Source organism: Crocodylus siamensis, chromosome 5 (genome assembly GCF_052110815.1).
Source record: "Crocodylus siamensis isolate JL-2025a chromosome 5, ASM5211081v1, whole genome shotgun sequence".
Taxonomy (NCBI): Eukaryota; Metazoa; Chordata; order Crocodylia; family Crocodylidae; genus Crocodylus; species Crocodylus siamensis.
Window position 1 is genome coordinate 81,079,644 of NC_143399.1, and position 23,728 is coordinate 81,103,371.

At 50.4% G+C, this 23,728-nt stretch overlaps 1 protein-coding gene and 1 long non-coding RNA gene across 4 annotated transcripts in view; one reads left to right on the top strand and one right to left on the bottom strand.

The window, feature by feature from the left end:
* LOC149864344 (uncharacterized) overlaps positions 1-16,998 on the top strand; it is a 64,702-nt gene extending 47,704 nt beyond the window's left edge. For 2 of the 3 annotated variants that reach the window (XR_016442641.1, XR_016442640.1), the window contains 2 exons: positions 11,780-11,878; positions 15,574-16,998. This is a non-coding gene — a long non-coding RNA (uncharacterized LOC149864344). Of the gene's footprint in view, positions 1-11,779; positions 11,879-12,584 lie in introns of all 3 variants that reach the window. The other variant, XR_016442642.1, reaches the window with a different exon arrangement.
* LOC149864345 (serine/threonine-protein kinase SBK1-like) lies at positions 1-22,552 on the bottom strand. The gene is made up of 4 exons (XM_090049542.1): positions 22,425-22,552; positions 3,598-3,781; positions 2,118-2,320; positions 1-567 (listed from the first exon to the last, which is right to left on the bottom strand). The coding sequence occupies exons 2-4, from the start codon at positions 3,761-3,763 to the stop codon at positions 1-3; spliced, it is 936 nt and encodes a 311-aa protein (XP_089905668.1). The 5' UTR covers positions 3,764-3,781; positions 22,425-22,552.
* Positions 22,553-23,728: the final 1,176 nt, after the last annotated feature.

Sequence of the window (23,728 nt, forward strand, 5' to 3'; positions counted from 1 at the left end):
CTAGTCTCCAGCACTTTCAAGGTCCTTGTGGCTGCTGCTCTTCCAGGGCAGTAACAGGTACTTATGCACCTCTATGGCTGGGCTGCGACGGTTTGGGTCAAGAACCAGCAACCGCTGGAACATCTCCTGGGCTTTGGCAGTGAAGCACTGCCAAGGTGCTGGCACATCTCTCCTCACTGTGCTGTTTTGCCAAGACCCAAAGTCCTCAAACTGTGGATCAGAGCTGACGGCCACGTCCCAAGGGAAGCAGCCGGTACAGAGGCAGAAGAGCAGCACCCCAAAGGCCCAAACATCCAGGCTAGAATCCAGCTCCAGTGTCTCAGATGCCTCGAGCAGGCAGAGCTCTGGCGGCGCATAGGGCAGGGTGCCTGACATAGCACAGACAGGGGTGCCCTCCAGGCGCGTCAGTCCAAAATCTCCCAGCTTCACCAGCTGACATTCCTGGTCGAAGAGCATAACATTGTCCAGCTTGACATCCCGGTGCACCAGAGCCTTGCTGTGCATGAAATCCAAAGCCTCTGCCAGCTGGGCTGCACAGCGTTTCACCTGAGTCTCTGGGAGCCCCTCCTGTAGGATGGAAAGAGTGCAATGAGAGAGCATAACACCCACCCTTTCCAAGTGATGCCCCCACTTTCAATAGATAATGCACATATAGGGCAAGGTCCTGTTGCACCTATCAGGAACACAAATGCACCTTCCTACCCAAGTGTGATTCTAGTCTATCCTGCTCAAGTCACTGAAAACGTGAATACAAAAATGGTGGGTGGTTCTTCCTTACTGCTCTTTTGTGACTCAGTCAGTGGAATAAGGTATCTGTGTTACAGAAGTATTTGTGAATTTTCAGGACTTGAACAGGGTGGACTAGGGGACTTGGGTGCCTAAATCCACTACAGTCCCTAATAATTAGAATCTGGCCCCACATATGGGGCAGATCATTGAAAGGGTGCAGTCTCCTGTGGAGACTCCATGGATACCAATACAGGGAGGCATGTATTGCTCACTCCTGAGGCTGGCCTTACTGACTAAAGCTTGCTCATTTTCATGTAAAGAGTAGTAGGTGAGCAAGGGCTCTGAACCTGTCTGCATGAGGTGGCATGCAGAAGCCTCCTTCTGTCTACACCCACAACCAGAATGAGACAGGAAATGAGGGGAAGTTAATGTGCAGCTCCCACCATGGGCCATCTGTAGGATGTGGGATTGGACATGTCCACAACACCCCCTGTAGGGCAAAGCACTGGAAGGGTTTGAGTGAGCACCAGGATCCCAGCATTGGCCATGTCTCATCTGAGAACTCTGGCATGCTGGACCCAGAAGTAGTGATGAAGCTCACTGCCCACACTGATCAAAGGCACTTGCCCCCTCTCCAGATTCTTGCTTGATCCCAAGATTTCTGTCTGTGGAAACCCACATGGGACAGGTTGCATTGCACACCCTATCAAGTGAGCAGCTAGTGTGCTCACTAGATTGAGCGCATGGCCACATACTGGGAGCCCTGGAGCAGAGGTGTGACTTAGCTAACATCAGCATCACCAGAGTGAGACCAGGGTCAGCTGGAGCTGGCCTAGTCAGTGCAAGGTTTCAGGTCACTAACCTCTGAAGCATGGGCATGGAGGGTTCTACTATGGGACTCACAGCCCAGATTGAGATCTGTCTCCCAGGGATTGCTCACATAACTTTTAGACCCATCTACCTATTTCTGCCCCTGACAGCCAGCTTCAGCCTGCAAAAATCCATGCCCTAGCCACAGCTCTTGAAATGTTGTCCCCTGCTCAGACTGATGAGCCTTCCAACATTGCTACACAGAGAGCTAGCCTCCAGGCCTCCAGCTGAGGCCTCATCCTCCCCAGACGCTGCTCCCCACGCACCCATTGATACCACACCTCTCTGCTCTCATTCCCAACTGCCTACTCTACCTGCTGAGACCTGCCCCCAACTCTAGCTCCCCACATGCCATGACGACACCTCACAGCCCACCTTATTCTTGTTACCCTTGGTTCAGACTGTGTTTTCCAAGCCTGACTCCTGAGACCTTTCTGACATGGCACCTGGTCAGATCAGCCAAGAGATCCTGCTATGTCACCCCATAAAGAAAGTATATTTGCAAATATCCCACATACCCCAGGATTCAGGAGGGCACAGAGATCCCCAGCAGGAGCAAACTCCTGAGCAAAGGCAAAGTGTGAGGCACTCTCAAAGGCGATGGGCAGAGCACGTAGGCAGGTAGCATGAGAGGACAGGCAGAGTGCAATGCAGTACTCCCGCAGGAATGCCCGGTGGTCCGTGTACTTCTTTGGCATCAACTTCAGAACAAGCGTGCTGCCTAGGCACAAACTGAGTTAATGTCCATCTATAAACACTCTCTCATCTCATACAGTGACTGAGACAGAGGTCATACAACAACACAGCAAAGGAGGCGTGTGGGGCAAGCTTACAGAAAGGGAGTCCTCAAGCATGGGGCAGCACAGGGGCCAGATTTTGGGCATGCAAATGGAGAACAGCACAATACCTGGGAAAAAAGAGGGGTCAGCATGTCCCAGAAGAGGAGATGGGGAGGAGGATGGAGAAAGGGCCATGGGGCCAGGGCCCCACTCACCCCAGCCCCTGCTGCAGCTGCTCTGGGAGCAGGCAATGCCAGCTGCCTGTAGCCGATGGGCTGTACCATGCCCCGAAACCATCAGGGCTCCAGTTGTCCCCACTCACCCCAGCTCCTGCTGCAGCAGACCCGGGAGCAGCCGATATCACCTGCCTGAACCAAGACACGGTGCAGTCCAGGAGCTGGGGTGAGTGGGGACAAGTGGAGGCCCAGAGGGCTCAGGGCATGGTGCAGCCCAGCAGCTGCAGGCAGCTGGCGTCCGCTGCTCCCAGGGCTGTTGCAGCAGGGGCTGGGGTGAGTGGAGACAAGCTGTGCTGCACCCCGGGGCTCCACTTGTCCCCACTCACCCCAGCTCCTGCTGCAGCAGACACAGGAAGAGCTGGCACCATCTACCTGCACCATGGCATGGTGCAGGCCAGGAGCTGGGGTGAGTGGGCCCCAAAACATCTTAATATGTCTCTGGCTTGGGCACACAGAATGGATTTTCCCAAAAGTGAGCAGGGCAGTCCCAGGTCACAAAAAAGGCCTGGGGTCCTAAAGCTGGGGATAGGAGAGTGTCTGGGCCCAGACAGGAAATGAAGTTCTCCCAAGAAGGAGCAGGCAGTGCCTGGGCACTGGCAACGTGCTGCGCCTCTCAAGATAGCAGTACCTGTGCAGAGACAGGATTATGGGTTTCCCAGCAGGGGGCAGGGTTGTTCTTGGGCACAAACACTATGCCTTCCTTGGATACCTCAATTCCCGTTTGTCCCCAGGCACTACCCTGCTTTGCTGGGAGACCTTGGAGCCAGTCCCTTTGTGTAAGCACTGCCTTGCCCTTGAGAGAACAGATTACTTATCTCCTACTGTGTCCCCCCCTGTGCTCTGCTGTACAGGCCTCTGGGTCCTGCACCAAAGCTTTGGAGTGAGCCTTGACTGCAAAGGAGGGCCCCCTCTGAGCTCCCACCATTGCTGTAGAGCACTGACAGCACCTCTGCCTTCCCAGGCCTGGCTAGCACTGGCCTCACCTCGCTCCTGTTGCTCAACAAGCAGCACATTGCCGTAAGTGCCACTGCCAAGCTCCTTGAGCACAGTGTAGTGATCCTGCAGCTCCAGGTGGGGCAGGCTCTGTGCTGTGAGGCCCATCAGCCGCTCCAGGAATTCCTCATTGTCCTCCCCCTCTGACGTCTCCATGCTGCTTGTTGCCAGCACCTGTGTGCAGAGAGAAGTCAGGACAGGCCCACTACCACACAGTGAACCTGAGTACCACTGCTGCCATGAAGGGCAGGAGAGGATTTCCAAATCGAATGAGCAAGGGAGGGGGGCTGATGCAGGGTGCTGGAAGCCAGGACTCCTGGGTTCTGGTCCCTCCATTGGCAGGAGAGTTGTGTATAATGGTTAGAGCAGGGGAGGGCACTGTGAACTAAGGCCTGGGTGAACTGAATGACCTGTGTGAATTCCTTCTGTATTCAGTTTCCCTGCTGGGAGTGTTAAGGCTTTGAGGACTGAACTGTGTGTGGGAGATAAATACCCAGGATGGCTCAGCTCTGTGGTATGTCTCCAACCATGGAAGAGTCATTGCATCTCCATCCCTGGGGGGGCTCAGTTTATGTTATTAGCAATGGAGATAGCTGAAGGGGAGCTAGAAGGCACACATGGTATCTACCGCAGCTGTAGCTTGTTCTGTCACATCCTGCCTACTACCCAAGAAGGGCTTTTTGCTCAAATAAGAACTGTTACAGAGGGGAAACTGAGGCGGATAGCACAAAAAGACCTTCCCAAGGTCAGTCAGAGGCATGACTAGAAACCAAGACTCCTGGCTTACAGTGTTTCATGCACAGAGCTCTGTGCAATAACAAAGGGACTCCATTTGGACCGAAAGCACTTGGATCTTTATTTGAAGTGCTGTGTGCTCAGTGCTGCTGCTCGCAGCATTGAGGTGCAGTCTGTATGGTGTGAGCTACTGCAAAATTCTCTAGGTACATGGAGCTTCCTGGTGTCACCCTTCATATCATCCCCAATATAAAACTAGTTCCAATCTGCAAAGAACCTGCAGTTTGTTACACAAAGACCCAAACTCCGTTGCTCTAATTTTTTCAATCTCATTCCCCCACTGAACTGAGCTAGAACTCAGGTGTCCTGGCTTCCAGCACTTCTACTCTACTCCTTAGGCCCCACTCCATTCATAAAAGCTGAGACGGGATCCAGGAGTCATGGATTGCAGACCTTTGCTCTAACCCCAAAATCCAGGCATCTTCCCCTTCCCCTGCCTCCCCCTCCATGGGTGATGAGTCCTCTAACGCAGGACATGAGTTGATTCATAGTAGGGTGAAGCAGTGCCAAGCCCAAGCAGAGTGTATGTAATGAAACCAATTAACACAACCACCCCCTGTACTATGTCAAGGGCAGTTCCCCAGCCATAAGGTCAGGAAGGCACACTGCACTCCACCATGCAGCCCTCCCCTCGCCCTTTACTAGAGCACATAGAACTAGCAAAGACCCCAGGCCCTGAGGTGTGCCCAAATTTGGTTCTGTAGATGGCAAGGAACCCATGTATAGGCACAGAATGGATGCCAGACTCCAAATAAAATACAGAAGTCTGTCCTCAAAAACAGCAAGGATGCCAACTGCAAGCACCCCATGTACCATAATGCTCATATAGAGCACCTAAACCAGACCCCAGACATCCCCATGGCAGACCCTTAGTGATCATGCAAGGCAAAAAACTATAGCCATTAGCACAGCTCAGAAACACCTGGCCCAGACAGTGTAGAAATGTACTAGACAGGACAGCCCAAGTATGCAAATCCAACCCACATATGCACAAACTATATGCCAATCCCCGCAACACATCACAAAATCCTGGCCTTACAGACAGGGAGACATCCCCACACACGGGTAAAACATGTATCCAACACAGACCCCAGCGCTGAGACCAAATACATACCCTACTGTTCAGGAACAGCGCAGACCCCAGGACCTGGCTTCAGAATGAATCCTAGTGCTCAGGCAAAGCACAGATTCAAGTTCTCAAGCACAGCACATAACTTAGTGCTCTGATACAGCACTGGATGAGGCCAGTCCTCAGCCATAGCCCAGAACCCAGTGAGGGTCCAATTAAAGCACAGATACCTATAATATAAAACAGCTCAGAGACAGGTGTTCAGGCGTGGCACAAACACTGTCATGTGTCTACAGCATGGCCACCATGGCTCAGATGGAGAACAGGCTTCAATGACTGGGTACAGCAGATCCAATGCTGGTTTATGACATTGACCTTGTGCCTGGGCACAACACAGCCCAGCTTACTTGTGCATGCACTGACCCCATCTCCCAGCGTACACATCTCATTACCTAGGCCTGTGGTTATGAAACTGCTTCTGCTCTGCAATAGGATGGTCCAACCTCAATCCCTTTGCTATTGGGTAAAATAACATCTGGGACGGGGTGAAATAATTGTACTGTGTTTCTCTCTATGTATATAGAAATTGCTAAATATAACATTTGTTGTATAAATAAGGTCAGACTTTGGTTGAGCGGATATGTATTTTCTTATTTCACATCCATTTAAGGGTTAATTGTGTTTTAATGATCCCTTAGCACTATCTGGTGGACAGTGGTACTAACAGGGCTTGTCCAGTGGTCCCTTAGGATGACAGGATCATAGGAAAGTAGGGATGGAAGAGACCTCACAAGATCATCTAGTGTAGCTCCCTGCTCAAGGCAGATCATCTGAGCCAGCTGTGAATCTAACCTGCTGCTGAAAATAACTGGGGATGGAGATTCCACAGCCTCTCTAGATAGCTATTCCAATGCTTGATCACACTCATAGTCAGGAAGTTCTTCCTAATCCCCACCCTAAAATTCTCCTGCCACAGTTTGAAGACATTGATCCTAGTCCTGTCCCCTACAACCACAGAAAAACTACTGTTTCCATCCTCCTTGAAATTGCCCTTCAAGTATTTGAAGGTGGTATCAAATCCTCCTGCAATCTTGTCTCCACACTAAATAACTAGTTCTTTCTTTTTAAACTTTCCCTAGAAGTCATACTTCTTGGACTTCTAATCATTTTTGTCATTTTTTGTTGGACTCTTCCCATTCTCTCCACATTTTTCTTGAAAAGGCCCAAAACTGGATGTGGCATTCCAGTTGAGATGTCACTAGTGATGAATAGAACAGAAAAATCACTTGCCTTGATATGCAAACAACATTTCTCTTAATACAATCCAGTATGCTGTTGGGTTTTTTTTGTTTTTTGTTTGCAACAAGAGCACACTGTTGGCCCATAATCAGTTTATGGCCCACTGTAACCCCCAGATCCTTCTTCACAGGACTGCAGCCTAGCCACTCATTCCTCGGCCTGTTTGTATGTGCAGTTATTCCATCTCAAGTGCAAGACTTTGCATTCGTCTGTGCTGAATTTCTTCTGATTGATTTCGGACCAATTCTCCTGTTTATTTAGGTCATTCTGGACCCTAGCTCTACTTTCTGCACAGGTTGTACCCTAGCTGTACTGTCTGCACAGGTTGGTGTCAACCACAAATTTGTTAAGCATGCATTCACACCCATTGTCCAAATAATTAATTAAATTGTTAAATACTACTGGACCAAAGACAGACACCTGGGGAACTCCACTTGATATCTCCTCCAAAGTAGACGTTGAGCAATTAATGCAGGGGCAGGCAATTATTTTGAGTGGAGGGTTACTTACCAAGTTTTGGCAAGCTGCTGAGGGCTGCATGGGTAGCCCCACTCCCTAGTCGCCATCTTGTGACTAGAAGTCCTGTCCCCTAACCCTGACCTTTGTCACCAGAAGTCCCTCCCATTGCTCCTGAAAGTACTCCTTTCAGCAAGGGGTTTTGCCATCTTGGAACCAGAAAAATACCAAATTATATTCTAAAAAGTGAACATCTAAAACATTCATTAATTTGATTTCAAAAAACATTTTTGTCCTGATTTTCATGTGTTTGTATAGTGTACATAGAGGTGATTGGACAATAACTTCAAATAAAGTCTTACTCTTGTATATTGTGGGGGGTATAAGTTTGTGGGGGGCTGTGGGTATGTGGTTATGTAGGGTGTGGGGAAGGGTGTGGGTGTGTCTCTGGGAGTGGATGGGGTGAGGGTGAGGGGGTGGGTTGAAGGAGTATGTGAGAGTGTGTGTGAATACGTGGGGTGTGGGTGGTTATGGGGTTTGTGGGAAGTTGTGTGTGGGGAAGGGTGGCTAGGGTGTGTGAGGAGATGTGGGTTTGGGGGTCTGCATGTATGGCAGTGCAAGGGAGGGTGTGGGTGCATGCATATGGTGGGGTGTGCATGTGGAACTAACCCTATAAACACACACACACGCACACACACACACACACACACAGAGTCCCTCCCTACACGTCCACCCTGGGTACCAGCACGGGCCCCATACTCCTGTGGTCTGGCGATGCAACCACATGGTGCTGGAGCAGTGCATGGGCACAAAAGCAAGGAAATGGCTGAGGGTAAGGCAGGGCTAGGCTGCTGTCCTGCTGCTGGCTACCCCTGGTCCTACTGCCCTTGTCTCCTATCATCTTTGACAGGCAGCCAGGAGTAGATAAACATGTTTTTAGGGGCTTCACAAGCCAGATAGAATGGCCTGCTGGGCTGGATCCGTATGCATTAGTAACTATTCATTGAGCATAATGATTGAACCAGTTACGTACCAATCTTATAGTACCTTCATCTAGTCTGTATTTCCTTAGCTTGTTAATGAGAACATGGTGGGAGACGGTGTCAAAAATCTTGCTAAAGTCAAGGTCTATCACACCTACTCCTCTCCCCCATCTTTAGAGCCTGTCACCTTACCAAAGAAGGAAATCAAGGCAGTCAGGCACAACTTGCTCTTGTTGAGTCCATGCTGACTGTTCCTACTTACCTTGCTCTCATCCAGCTGCTTAAAAATAGATTCCTTGATGATCTGTTTCATAATCCTTGTAGGTATTGACGTCAAACTGACTGGCCTGTTATTCCCCAGATTGACCTTCTTCTCTTTCTTAAAGATGGGCATTATATTTGCCTTTTCCAGTAGTCTTGAACCTTACTCAACCTCCATGAGTTCTCAAAAATATTAGCACCTGCCCCTCTGTGTGTGAATGATCCCTTCCCTGGGCAAGCTTGTGTTGGATGTGGGTGTGCTTGTGGATGTCATTTCCAGGGTGTTACCTTCTTACTGGGAAGCAGAGGCATAGTAGCACAGATCCATGTCTGGGACAGCTGCTTGGTGCCTGGAACAGTGCTGACCCCTGCCATACCGATTGCGGAGGCAGGATCAGCCAGCACTGTGGCAAAAGCTGCTTTTGAGCTCCCCCATAGAGATGATGGCTGGGAATGCTGCCCCAGTCATTCCCCATGCTACTGCTAGGAAGGTCTGTGCACTGTGTGTAAGACAGGAGTGCAGCTAGGGGAGGCAAAGAAAGTTATTTGCATAGATTTGATATTTTTTATTAGTTCAACTGAATAGTTGTAAAAATTGTTCTAGGGGAGGCAAGGCACCATCCCTGGGACCTGACTTAGAGGAAATGTTAGAATGATGTCTCCTATCCAGAGTGGAGGAGGAGGGAGTAAACTGGCAGGGCACTAGGAGTAGCCTCCAAGGAGCCTGCAGGGGCAGGCAAGAAGTTGAGGACTGCATGGGTAGCCACACCCCCTGACAGGTGCCCCACTCCCTGGATGAGTAGCCATACTTCTTGACAGGTGCCCCACCCCCGGTCACCAACTTGGGACTGGAAGTCCCGCCCCCTAACTCTTGACTTTTGCCACCAGAAGTCCCTCCCCTTGGCTCTGGAAGCACTCCTTTCAGCAAGGGGGTTTGCCATCTGGGAACCAGAAAAATGCCAAATTATACTCTGAAAAATCAAACATCTACTACAACATTCATTAATTTGATCTCAAAAAATATTTTTGTGCTGATTTACATGCGTTTGTGTAGTGTACATAGAGGTGATTGCACAGTAGCTTAAAATTAAATCTTACTCTTATATATTGTGGAGGGATGTGGGAGGTATGGGTGGGAGGGTATAGGTTTGTGCGGGACTGTGGGTGTGTGGGTATGTCAGGTATGGGGGGAAAATGTGGGTGTGTATGCAGGGTGAGGAAATGGGGTGTGTGTGGATGGGTATGGGATTTGTGGGAGCTGTGAGTGTGTTAGAAATGGAGTATTGTTAGAAATGCACAGCTTGCATCTTGCACCTGATAAGAAAGAAACACTGCCAAGGACTTTTTTCCTTGCCCAGCCTTGCCACAGCTCTTCTTATACTAAATCACAGACTCTCCCCCAGCTTCTCCCTAGCCTTTCTCATGCAGATTACAGAAGCTGGAATTCAACTGACTGTGTCCTTGAAAAGGGGGGCGTTTAAACTCTTGGTGACCTATAATAGTCTCTGAGCATGCTCAATTAGCTGATGCATATTTACCTCTCCGCCCTGCATACTTAAGTAGTTAATTATAATGTACATGCGATGGATGTAGTGATGTAACCACATGTATGTTTGTATGAAATGGAAATGAGCTGTAAGAGTTCCTGTTTCTGCACACGTGCCCAGGAGGAAAAAGATAAATACAGCCTGCAAAAATTCCTTGGTGGATTCAGAGTAATCTGAGTTTTTGACTCTGCTCTGACCCTATTTGCAAATACACCTTTTCTGCCATCTAATGAGTGTGTGTCTGTGATTTTAGTGGCCTCCAAGAAACGGACCGCAATTTTTTGCATCAAATTTGGCGAGCCAGGCAGGAGATTTCTTGGACTACCCCGGAATTCAGTGACAAGATCGTCTCTGCCACCACGGGGAGTGCACACCGAGCCACCTTTTTGGGCTCGCCCAGGGGGTTTGAGACGTGAGTCCGGATATCCGGGAAGTTAAAGGCTCCTGTGCAAAATTTTTGGTTTCTGAGGACACCAGACACACATTCCGGCATTCTGATCAAGATCTCTGGGGTATCTGAGTGAGTATATGAATTTCCTTGCCCAATTTGGTCTGGATCCGGGAACAAAGATGCGTTCGATTTGGTTTAATACTGGGAAATTTTCGGCCTGGTATATGAGAACTGTCTGTAACTAGGATCTTTTGGTATTTGGTGTGCGTTGGATGCACTTTTGTGGGCATATGGGTGCGGGTCGCTCCCATGTAGAAAACTCGGATGTGCCTTTAGGTTATATATTACAAAACTTCAGTGAATTTGGAAAGCAGGCAGATTATGGAGCGAAGATGAAAAAGGGTGATTTAATTAAGTTTTGTCAACTTGAGTGGCCAACATTTGGGGTCCACTGGACCCCAAAAGGATCCTTTGTAGTAAAAGAAGTGATAGCTATCCATGAAATAGTTATGCAGAACGGATATTGGAATCAATTTCCTTATATCGATTGTTGGTTGTGGGTGGTTCAAAATCAGCCACCTTGGATTAAGAAATGCTTAGTAAAGTCTCATGTGATGGTTGTTAAAGGAAAGACTCGAGGAGGACCGCCTGTACTCCCTGAGTCTAATGAGTGGGGGGAATTCTGAATTGGCTGAGTATCGGACCCGGTCTCCGGTCACCCTGTCAGGTAGCGAGGATGAATCAGACACCTCCTCGAGATCCAGTCCCTCTGCACCACCGCTCCCTCCCTCAGGGAAACCACCACCGGCATATCAAAGCATACCTAATGATTCAGAGCGTGAGCCTCAGCCAAGTGCCCCATCTGAATCAGGGAATAAGGGCTATTATTTGTGCAAGACTGTAGAATCACAGCCGGTGCTGAATTGCCCGATGTGAGAGGTTATCGGAGAGGGGGGCAATGCAACTTTTGTCTACACCCCATTTAGTACTTCAGATTTATTTAACTGGAAGAATCAGAGCCCCTCTTTTCGTGAAGACCCTGAAAAGATGAGGGACCTGTTTCGATCTATTGGGCAAACCCATCGACCCACTTTGGCTGATGTCCAGATGATGCTTCAAACCCTCCTGACCCCGGAGGAGAGGAGATTAGTGTTGGGGACGGCAGAGCGCATTGCAGCAGCCAGGGTAGAAGCGGAGGGAGCTGCTGGTCATACCTTGCGTGATATCTGCCCTGTTGAGGAACCGAGATGGGATAATCATACTGCAGAAGGAAGAGAGCTGAGCGCATGGTATCTGGGGATTATAGTGGAAGCAATGGGGAAGGCAGTGCCTTGGGTTACTAATCTGTTTAAATTGTATGAATTGAGACAGGGAAGAGAAGAGGATCCCTCAGCTTTCCTCGGGAGGCTGTATGAGGCGTTCCGCAGGTTTTCGGACCTAGATCCAGAAGCCCCAGATAATCAATGCATGGTAAATCTTATGTTTATTGGTCAATCCGCTGCTGATATTTGTAAGAAGTTAAAGAAAACTGAGGGAGGTGCTGGGAAATCGATTTCAGAGCTGGTGGAAATTGCATATAAGGTATATGGGAATCGTGAGCATATGCAGGAGCGCAAGGAAGATAAAAAGGCTCAATGACAGATGGCAGTGCTGGCAGCTGCTATAACTGGAGGTAACCCTGGAAAGGCTGGGATGCAGAAAGGGAAAGGAGAAAGAGTGGGAGTGGACGTTTGTGCTTACTGCAGGGAGAAAGGACACTGGAAGAGGGAATGCCCAAAGTTAAAGGAGAAGAGAGAGGGTGAACCAAGAGGTCACCTCATGCGGGCAGAGGAAAAGGGTGAGGACACAGAATGAAGGGGACGGGGATCTAAGACCACTACCCTTCGGGTTGGAGCCCGAGAAGATCCCATGGTAACCATTAGGGTTGGTGGCAAAAACTTTGAAGCCTTGGTGGATACTGGGGCTACATTTTCAATGATTCCAGAAAAAACCCCCTGTGCAGGAGCTAGTGAGCAGCATATTCTTGTGGAAGGGATTGAGGGAACACAATCCCAACTCCCTGTTTCTAAGCCACTTCTCACCAAAGTGGGGGACCATTTGCTTGAGCACTCCTTTGTATATTCTCCAAGTTGCCCGGTTGCCCTACTTGGCCGGGACCTACTCACAAAATTGCAAGCTGAAATATTTTTCAGAGACGATCAGATGGTGGTCCAGTTACCTGTCAAGCAGAGCTCGAACTATCAGATGACTCTCCTGGAGGACCGACACCCTGTAGTAAGTTCTGAAAATCACATGACTGGAGTAGACCCTTCGGTATGGACTGATGGAACCCCTGCATGAGCTAAGTCGGTCTCCCCGGTAAGGATCACACTCAAGGATACTCTGGGGCCCGTTTGGGTAAAGCAGTATCCACTCAGCCGAGCGGCCAGAGCTGAACTCAAGCCGTTAATAGAGAAATACAAGAGGTGCGGATGGCTAGTGGAAGGGTCCTCACCATATAATACCCCCATTCTTGGAGTGCCGAAGGCAGATGGGGTCTCATACAGACTGGTCCAAGACCTGCGAGCAGTAAATAAGAAGGTCCTTTCAGACCATCCTGTAGTCCCGAACCCACACACGATTTTGACACAAGTACCGGGGGAAGCTGAAATATTTTCAGTGCTAGATTTGAAAGATGCTTTCTTCTCCATTCCCCTTCACCGAGAGAGTCAAAAATTGTTTGCTTTTGAATGGGAGGATCCAGATACTTTCCATAAAGCCCAACTCATGTGGACAGTTCTTCCACAAGGATTCATAGCAGCCCCCCATATTTTCGGACTTGCCCTTCAGAAGGACTTGGAGGAGTGGAAGGGATCACACCCCGCAGTGACTCTCCTCCAGTATGTGGATGACCTGCTGGTTGCAAGCCCAAACTTGCAACTCTGCGAGGAAGCCACCAGGTCACTGTTAAACACTCTAGGGGAAAAAGGATATAAAGTCTCTAGAGAGAAAGCCCAAATATGTCAGCCTCAAGTTACATTTTTGGCATATAAGCTCTCAAAAGGAGTCAGAGCCCTGAGTGCGGATCGCATACAGGCAATCCAAGGTCTAACCTCACCTAAGTCACCCAAGGAACTGCGGGCATTCCTAGGGCTAACTGAGTTCTGTCGACTATGGATACCAGATTATGGTGGGAAGGCTAGACCACTGTATGACTCACTGACTAAGGAGAGTCCCACTAAATGGAAATGGAATAAAGAAATGCAGCATGCCTTTGATCTGCTTAAGGCAGCATTAACCCAGCCCCCTGCCCTGGCCATCCCAAATAGTAAAAAGCCATATCGACTGTATGTTCATGAGAATCGAGGGGTTGCATCAGGGGTGCTGACACAGCCATCAGGCCCAACCTGGAGACCCGTGGGATATTACTCAAAGGTTCTAGATCCAGTTGCACTCGGGTGGCCAGCCTGTCTTCGGGCTGTGGCAGCCACAGCAGTGGTTGTTGAAGAAGCCCAGAAGATAGTCATGGGTGCGGATATGGAAATACACACCCCACATGGAGTTCCCCAGATTTTAGGGACTGAGGGAGGAAAGTTTCTCAACCCCTCCAGACAATCACGGTATGAGATATTTTTGCTCTTTAATCCAGGACTTACTTTCAAACATACTACAGCCTTGAACCCTGCAACCTTGCTGCCAGAGCCAGGGAAACCGACGCATGACTGCCTTGAGGTCCTGAATCAAACCACACAGGTGCGGCCTGATCTTGCTGAGGACCCAACTGAAGACCCAGATGCTGAATACTTCGTAGACGGCTCCAGCTCTGTCATCAATGGAAAAAGACGAACAGGATGTGCAGTGGTAACCTTGGATAAGGCAGTATGGAGGGAGTCATTGCCGAGCTCATGGTCGGCACAGGCCGCGGAACTCACTGCGCTCACCCGAGCATTACAGCTGGGGACAGGCCAGCGGGTTAATGTATACACTGATACTCGCTATGCTTTTTCTACGGTCCATGCACACGGACTATTGTGGAAAGAAAGAGGTTTCATTATGGCTTCTGGGAATAAAATTGCTAACGGCCCTCAGATTATCAAGCTACTAGAGGCACTCCACCAGCCTAAAGAGGTAGCAGTCATTCATGTGCGGGCCCATGGGAAGGCTGCTGAGGAAAAGCATAAGCTTGGAAACACAAAGGCTGATGCGGCAGCAAAGGAAGCCGCATTTATTGGTGGAGAAGCGGAGGAAGTATCCAGGCAGGCCTTGTCCCATGCCATATGGCCATACGTCCGGGATTTAGTCCCGCAGTATTCCCCTGAAGAAGATAAATTTGCACAGAAAGCTTGTGCAAAAAAGAACTCCCAGGGGTGGTGGATAGTAGCGGAAGGAAAGGTCATGATACCCAGGCCATTGCTTCGGGAGGTGCTGCAACAGCTCCATGCAAGAACCCATATGGGAGGCTTGGCTATGGGTGATCTAGTGATCCGCCAAGCAGTAGCCCCAGGGCTATATGTAGAAGCTCAGCGTATTGCTACCAGGTGCATCACATGCCAGAAAGTAAACCCTCGAAGGAAACCGCCTGTGCCAATGGGAGGTAGACCCTGGGCAGCGTACCCTGGACAAGCACGGCAGATTGATTTTGCCGAGCTCCCATGGTCCGGACATCATGGGTTTTTACTTGTCATGGTAGACCAGCTCTCTGGTTGGGTTGAGGCATGGCCCACCAGGACTGCCACTGCGGCTACAGTAGTGAAGTATTTGTTGCAGGAGATCATTCCCCGGTATTCTCTGCCTGAATCCATCGAGTCGGATCAAGGACAACACTTCGTGGGAAAGGTAGTTCAAGAAGTCGCACAAGCTCTCAAGATCACTTGGAAACTACACACACCATGGAGACCACAGAGTTCAGGACAAGTGGAGCGCATGAATAGGACCTTAAAGACTCTACTCACCAAAATCTGTATTGAAGCACGCCTTAAGTGGCCTCAAGCATTGCCGCTAGCTCTTACTTGCATTCGAAACACTCCCCGACGGGGCATTAAATTAACCCCATATGAAATTATGTTTCGCAAACCCCCTCGAGTCTTACCCCCTGGGATGCGAGAAAATGTAACTTTTGAATTAGGTAATAGTGAGCTTCATATGTACGTTATTGCTTTGCAGTCTGTCTTGTCTTCTCTTCACAGGTATGCAGCCTCCTTTCAGCGTCTGCCTTTAGATGTACCGGTACATGACTTCTGCCTGGGAGACTGGGTCTTGGTGCAGCGGTGGAAAAAGGAACCTTCGACTGAGAGGTGGAGTGGTCCTTTCCAGGTACTTCTAACAACCCACACCGCTGTAAAGATTGCTGGCCATGACCGTTGGATACACCATACCCGTGTGAAACGACATCCACGAGCGTCAGAGGACACCAACTCCCAGGAATAACTCACTCCAGAAGCTGGGTCGTCCTCGGAACAAGAAGCCAGCAAGTGGAGCTGTGAACCTACTGGTGATCTCCAAGTGCGCCTGAGACGGCTTAATCAAAGTTCAGAAAATTAGACAAGAAAGTAAAAAGAAAAAGTTTAGGCTGTATTTGATCTCAAGAAAGGGAGAATATGGTGGGAATCTTAATATGCTTTGTTGTTATCTATGTAGTAAGAGAAGCAGGATTGAGCAGCCCTAGCCGCCAGCCTATATCCCCGCTTCCCCCAATTGCTCCTCCAGGGACAAATTTGTATGTTCACATGATGGAAAGAATTGCAGGTACCTTCAATCTTACCAACTGCTGGGCCTGTGGGGGACTCCGAAAGGCCGGAGAACAGTGGCCTTGGAGGGCTTTTCCTTTGGCCCCAAAATGGTTGGTAAGTGATAAGGCGGATGTTAAGAGTACTGGTCAAGAATGGGATGAGAACCACAGCTGGGATCTTTCCCAAGTGGCATTAGGAGAGTACTGTCTCACTAGATTGATAACCACCACAGTTGAAGGGATGCAAGTTGCAGCAGTCCCCCTCAAAGCGCAGACTGTAGCAAAAGTCATGGTACTCAGAAAAATTCCTCGTAATTATCTCGATCTGCCTAAATGAGAATGGGGAGCAGAAAGCATCTTGAGGGGGGAATATTGTTAGAAATGGAGTATTGTTAGAAATGCACAGCTTGCATCTTGCACCTGATAAGAAAGAAACACTGCCAAGGACTTTTTTCCTTGCCCAGCCTTGCCACAGCTCTTCTTATACTAAATCACAGACTCTCCCCCAGCTTCTCCCTAGCCTTTCTCATGCAGATTACAGAAGCTGGAATTCAACTGACTGTGTCCTTGAAAAGGGGGGCGTTTAAACTCTTGGTGACCTATAATAGTCTCTGAGCATGCTCAATTAGCTGATGCATATTTACCTCTCCGCCCTGCATACTTAAGTAGTTAATTATAATGTACATGCGATGGATGTAGTGATGTAACCACATGTATGTTTGTATGAAATGGAAATGAGCTGTAAGAGTTCCTGTTTCTGCACACGTGCCCAGGAGGAAAAAGATAAATACAGCCTGCAAAAATTCCTTGGTGGATTCAGAGTAATCTGAGTTTTTGACTCTGCTCTGACCCTATTTGCAAATACACCTTTTCTGCCATCTAATGAGTGTGTGTCTGTGATTTTAGTGGCCTCCAAGAAACGGACCGCAATTTTTTGCATCAAGTGCATGGGGGGAGGGTAGCTGGGGAGTGTCGTCAGGTGTGTGGAGTGGGAGGGTGGCTGGAGTGTGTGGGGGTGTGAGTGTGGGGTATGCATGTATGGCAGTGCAAGGGGGGGGTGTACATGTGTATGGTGGACTGTGTGAGTGGGACTCACCCTACGAACACACACATACACACATGCCACTCTTTGCCAGCATTCCTGCCTGCCCTGGCTCTGTGCTCTTAACACTCCTGGCCCTGAGGCAATGGCATAGGCCCCATGCTCTCACTCGCCACCACTTCCCTTCCCGTCTGCCACTGCTGTCCTTCACCTGCTGTTTCCTTACCTTCCCGCTTGCTGCTGCAGCTTCCCCATCCCCCGTACCCACCACTCTAGCACCACGTGGTTACCAGCCACACTGCTGAGACTGAAAAATGAAGCAGGAGCCAGCCTGGCCAGCCAGCACTGCACAGAGCCAGCCAAGAATCATGTGGGCTGGATCGGCTCCTGGCGATGCAGCTGGGAACTACGTGGTGCAGGAGTGGCTGGCAGGCAGGCAGGGGGATGAGGAGAAGCTGTAGTGGTGGGCAAGAAAGTGGAGAAATGGCAGTGGCAGCAGTCAGGGTGAGTGGCAGTGAGTGGGCCAGCAGGAGGGCATGAGCACAGCAACATCTGGGTGGAAGTGCAGGGCCCTGGGGCCAAGGCTCTCTGAGGCCCAGAGCGAGGCAACAGCAGTGTGGGGTCCAGGCTGGCAGGGGCTCTAGGGAGCTGGGCTGGGCTGCACTAGCAGGGAAAGGAGGGAGCCAACCTGGCTCCATAGACCCCCTGTCAGCCTGGGCCCCATGCTCCTGCCGCCCCATTCTGGGCTCACCAGCACTGGTCCTAGGGCACCAGCACAGGCCCTGTGCTTCTTCCCAGCTGTCACTGTGCTCATGCCTGCACACCTGCTTGCTGCCACTCGCCCTGCTGCACTCCCATTTTCCCACCCTCCATCTCCCCACCCACCCACCCACCCGCTGGCCACTCCCGCACCACATGGTTCCTGGCTGTAGTGCCAGGACTGCAGAACTCAGCAGGAGCTGGCCCAGCCCTGAGGACTGTGGTGATTGCTTGTGGTCTTCCCCTTCCCCACCCCGTTCCCTGTTCTTAGCTGAGTTTCCCTCTTGGGCAGAGGGAGGTGGGGAACAACCCCAGGGTCCCCAGGCCAGAAGCCTCCTCTAGGCAGAGGCTTCTGGTTGAGAGCTGGGGGTGGCAGGGGCTGGGAATGAGATGGGACTGGACAGGCGGGCCTTGCTGCTGCAGCTGCTGGGTCTTGCCACTGGGTCTTCCCGCGTCCTGCTGCCACTGGTGCCTTGCCATCTTTGACAGGCAGCCAGGGGCAGGTAGTAATTAATTTTCTAATTTTTTTTAGGGGCCCTGCAGGCTAGATAGAATAGTCTGGTAAGCCAGATCCAGCCTCTGGGCCATATTTTGCCCACCCCTGCTATAGCATATAACTGCTGCAGCCAGTGTATAGTGAGCCTGTCCCCTAGCAGCAGCAACCTGAGCACACACTACTAGAGCAACAGCCAAAGCAGTAGAAGCTACCACCTGAATGCAGAGAGCTGGGGCAGAAAAGCGTCTGCTTCAGGGGTAGGTAACATTTTTTGGCCAGAGTGCTGAAAAAAACCACGATGTCGACCTTGAAAAGTGTCAGAGTGCTGACATGCCAGAGCCCAGAGCAACTGTTTGCAGCCTCCCGGCTGCAGCTGGCCCACGGAGCCCAGTCTGCTTGCAGCAGGGCTTGCAGCTCCCAGTTGCATGCTGGGAGCAGCCTGGGCTCGATGGCTGGCAGCACATGCTTAGAGCCTGGGCTGGCGGTGGTATGCTGAGCAAAATGGCCTTGCGCGCCATGCTCGACACGTGTGCCGGGAGTTGCTGACCCCTGGTCTACTCCATCTTTCCCTGCCTCTGGCTCTACAATGGTTGGCCTAAGGGCACTGAAAAGCTTTTAATGCTTCTGGTGTGATATGTCCTCACTGAGCAGACCTGAGGGGATGTCCATGCACGCATGTACGTGTGCATGTACATACATGTGTGTGTGGCTGTGCTTCACTGTGTGTGTGAGAGAGGTGTATTCACTGGGTAGCCCTAAACTTTATGCATGTAATCACCTCACCAAGCAGTGTTGGGCCCAGTCAGCATCAGGACAGGCTGAAGCATCCTGCTCAGGGTTGTCACAGGCATGGCTGGGTTTGGGATGCTTCCACTCCACAGACTCTAGGTCATCATGGACTGGGGTGGGAGGGATCTGGTCCTTGTCTCCATTGCAGAGTCAGCTGTCCTCCACAACAGACCCCTGAGCTCTGAGGACAAAAAACCAAATTTCTCACTCATAGAGCCCAAGGGGCACAAATGCCAGCATTTTCAGCCCCACTGTGTTAGACAGAGTGTCATACAGGAAGAGCCAGGTCTCACTGTTAGAACAGGGGTCTGAGATCCAAAACTCCCGGGTTCTGACCATATCTGGGAGACCAGAGTTTAGGGATGGAAGAGGGAGGGCTGGGAGCCAAGGCCCTGGTAGTCTAATCCTTTCTCTTTGAAGGAGAAAGAGGTCTAGTGAGTTAGAGGAAGAGGTAAGAAAAGTGGGTTAGATGGGGAGAAGGATCAATATAGGGGAGATGTCTGGTTTTCTTGGCTTGTTCTTCTTTTGCTGAAGTGACTCATAGTCAGGTCTCCTTGCAAAGGCCACCTGTAAAATGCAAAGCTAGGCACGCAGGAGTCCCTGGAGATAACCCCATGACAGCTCTACATGACAGCAACTGCAGGGGTAGTTACTGCTGGACACAGCGGGAGCTGGATGAGCCAGCCTCAGACGCATAAAAAGGCAAAGAACCTGAGCATTTTGACCATCCCTGCCAGCTGTATCCCATGCTTGCTAAGGACATGGGTTGGCACTTTCTACTCTTAGGGACACCTCCAGTAGGTATTTTTGTCAGCCACAGGGAAGCTGTCACCCAATCTTGTATATGTGTGCTTGTGTGTGTGCCTGCATCTTGCTGGGACACTATCACCCATCTCAGGTCTGGGGCCATCCCCAACAAGAAGGAAGTCCTGGCTGCCTGCAAGGCGGCTGAATTATTCCTGGCTCTCACCCAGCACTTGTTAGTGCTCGTCAGTAATAGCCGTGTCACCCACAGCCTCCAGCCGCTCTGGCATCCCTGAGCGCTAATGTCCTGGGCAGCACTGCCAGCTGAGCCCTGCAGGCACTACTGGACTACAGCCAGGGCACCACAGCAGGGCCTCAGAACTAAGGTCCAGCTGCAGGCTTAACCCTCCAGGCATGAAGCTGTGTTTGGCTCTGCTGTGCATCCTTTCTCTCATTCTGCAGAACAGTCTTTATCCTTTGCAAACCCACACTTAGATCATAACCCCTGAAACCAATCCTTCTCTGTGACCTCTCCACCACATCCTCACTCACTTGTGGTATCATCTCTGCTGCAAAGGGATCAGGACCAGTTTACACCCATCTGGGAACAGTTTGCTGCATGTTTGATCATTCTGATGCCCAGACAGGTGAAGTGCCTGGAACTATCATACTGGGCTCAGTGAGAGAATGGGATCAGGTAAGCAAACACTGCCATTGGCTTGTATGTGATGCCCAAGCCCTCTCCCACCTTGTCCATCCATGGAAGAAGGAGACCTGAATGGAGTTCAGAAACTCTGGTTTCTGCAGGTTCCAGCCATGACACTGTAGCTGGGGAGCAGGGCAACAAGGCTTCTGGGCTTCCTGGCCTCATGCGCTGGCGGTCAGCAGGAGCAGAGGCCTCTCCACAACTAAGATCCACATAAAATCATAGAAAATTAGGGTTGGAAGGGACCTCCAGAGGTCATTTAATCCAACTCCCTGCTCAAATCAGGATTATCCCAACCAAGGCTTTGTCTAACCAGGACTTTAAAATCTCCAAGGATAGAAATTCCACAACCTCTCCAGGTAACTTGTTCCAGTGCTTTACTATCCTCCTAGTGAGAAAGTTTTTCCTAATATCTAACCTAAACTTCCATTGCTGCAACTTGAGACCATTGCTTCTTCCTCTGTCATAGTCACACTTCTTTGTGCATCTCCAGGTGGATGCCCACTCCTAACCCTCTTGCCCTCTGTCCCCATGGCAGCAGCCATGTCAAGGGCAGAAGGGCAAGTTGAGGGGCCAAATTCAGGAATTATGTGCCCCTCTGTGAGATGGAACAGCCAGCCCCAGACCTTCCAGGTGACCCCTGGTGTCTGTTTTGGGACAGAAGCAGACCCCAGCTGCCCTGGCATCATGGAACCTGCAGCAAGGTGTACCAAGCATGAAGACGGCCAAAAGCTCTGAGCAGGTCATATAGGAGCATCAAATCTTTTCACTTCCTCTGTCTGTCTGCCTATGTTTGGACATGCACACAGCCTGCTCCCACTCTGTTGGTCTATGCCATTCCAATCTCCCAGGGGAGCTGCTTTGGACAGTGCATCACATACATACACGCACCCGGAGGATGATCCTCTGCTGGAGCACTGGTGAGTCGTTCAGAGTGGGCTAATGTGTTTGGCCCTGCTGTGCATGGTACTAGAGAAACAGAACAATAACAACCCTGCTCCTATGCTCTGATGGCTCCCTGCCCTCAGGGAGACTCAGGCAGCTTCACGCTTGTCTCTGGCCATGTGGTGGTGATCCTAAACTCACCAAGCCAAAGGATATTCCATCAGCAAAGCTCCCAATACCAGGCCCATCAGGGCTTGGATACCACAGATGCCCATTTAACATGCAGGGTAGGGTGGGCTGGGGTTAGGTCTTAGCTCCCCTAGGGCTAAGTCAGTGCCACCCCCTCATTGCAATGGGGCCAGAGCTGTTGTCTGATCTCAACTCAGCCTGGGGTGAACCGTCAAGCCCTGGTGGTAGTGGAGCTGCAAGATTTGGCCCAGCAAATTTATTAGATGGCACTTCATGTAAGCCATCAGAGAGCAGGTCAGCAGGATAATCCCTGCTGCATGTACTGGGACCCTCAGCACCTAGGAGGTCTGAAGTAAAACTTACTCAAGCTCCTTAGTGCCTTTAGGCCAGAGTCTCCCCAGTAGATAGCAAAATGCCAAGAGTGGAGTTTCTAGGACGTATCTGAAAACGGTACTGAGACCCTTAAAGCACTTTGGCATCTATCAAATTTACCCTTAACCCCTCTTTGCAAAGGCCCGCGGAAGGGATGTGTGTCTGGCAGCATGAAACCACAGCATATACCAGCAAGAGAGCAAGTTGAAGAAGGCACAAACAACTAAACATAGCATCGGGTCAGTCAGACAGACAGGCAGACAAAGGAGTATATGAGAATAGACAGACAGACAGGTGAATAGGTATTGGGCATGGTGTTTTTCTCACCCTTGTCTCTGCACTGGGCCTTGTTGCCTGCCTATTGGTCTGGGGGCCCCTCAGTAGGTGCAGGGACGCTGGGGCTGGCACACACACAGGAACGTTCTGTTGGGCTTCACGTGCAGGGGACACGGTTGCTCCCCTCTCTGTCTCCATGCTGGCCGTTTCACTGTCTGCAAGAGCTGTGAGCTGTGACTCAGACTTTCCTTGCGCTCGCCTGGTAGCCTCTGTTCCTGGGGCTGTCCTGGGCTGTGATAATCTCTCCTGCTTACTCGCACAGAGCATGTGTCGTTGACTCGAACACAATTCATGCTGACTTCCAAACATAGGCAGGAGGCTGGTGCTGGGCAGACGCTGACAACAATGTGCATGGTATTGCTGCCCAGCGCTCAGGGATGCGAACTCCCAGTGTGGCCCCCCACAGCCCCTCTGCAACTCCAGCTGCCACTCAACCAGACTGACAGATAGTGCAGAGTACTGTGCATTAGGACGGACAGATAGTGTAGAGCACTGCATATGAGGACATACACAAGAAAGGTATGAGGACAGACAGACAGAATATAGCGTTGTATATTCAACCAGACAGAGGAAAACATACAGTGCACTGTAGTGGAAGAGACCAACAGCGTAGAACCCTGAACATGAAGACAGAAAGACAGTAAAGGACATTGTGCATGAGGACAGACAGACAGCACAGAGCACTGCGTGAAGACAGAGAAAGACAGAGAGAGTACTCGATAGGTTCTTGAGGTCCCTTCTACACCTGTAATTCTAGGATGGCTAATGGCTAATGGTGCAGAGAGCAGTAGTTAGCCATCTTAGTCCAAAGTCAGGCAGAAAGCAGGATAGAGTTACATTTTATAAATGTCTCTCTAAGTTAAGTTACTCTAATTGTGATCATCACCAGTAGCAAGGGAGGTCTTTGGGGTGGACAGGCAGGCAGGCAAGCAGAGTGGCTTTGTTTGGCCTCTTCCGGATATCAGGGTACTGACTCTACAGTGAGGGGCCTGTGGGGGTGGCCAAGAGGAAAAGTGAATGAAATAACAAAGCATAGAGAGCCAAAGGCCCTGAGGAAGAAGGGATCTGAATGCCTCACTGGACATGTCTCTTTCCTCCAGGCTGCCCCAGCACATACAGGTAGCCTGACCCCAGACCAAGTATAAAATACCATTTGGTGTATTATAAACCACAGTCTCAAAGAGCCCATACACAGTGTGGTCCAGAGCCTCTTACCATCTGGCCTCAAAGGAGAGCTGCCCAGTTCCCACACAGTGCATGAGCTCAGACTCTAAGAGGCACAAGACCCACAGCAG

Coding starts and splice junctions, on each gene's coding strand:
- LOC149864345 (XM_090049542.1), bottom strand. CDS start 3,763: ATGGAGACGTCAGAGGGGGAGGACAATGAGGAATTCCTGGAGCGGCTG. Junction 2,321..3,597: donor TGTTGAGCAACAGGAGCGAG/GTGAGGCCAGTG, acceptor GTTTGTGCCTAG/GCAGCACGCTTGTTCTGAAG. Junction 568..2,117: donor GTGCCCTCCTGAATCCTGGG/GTATGTGGGATA, acceptor TCCATCCTACAG/GAGGGGCTCCCAGAGACTCA.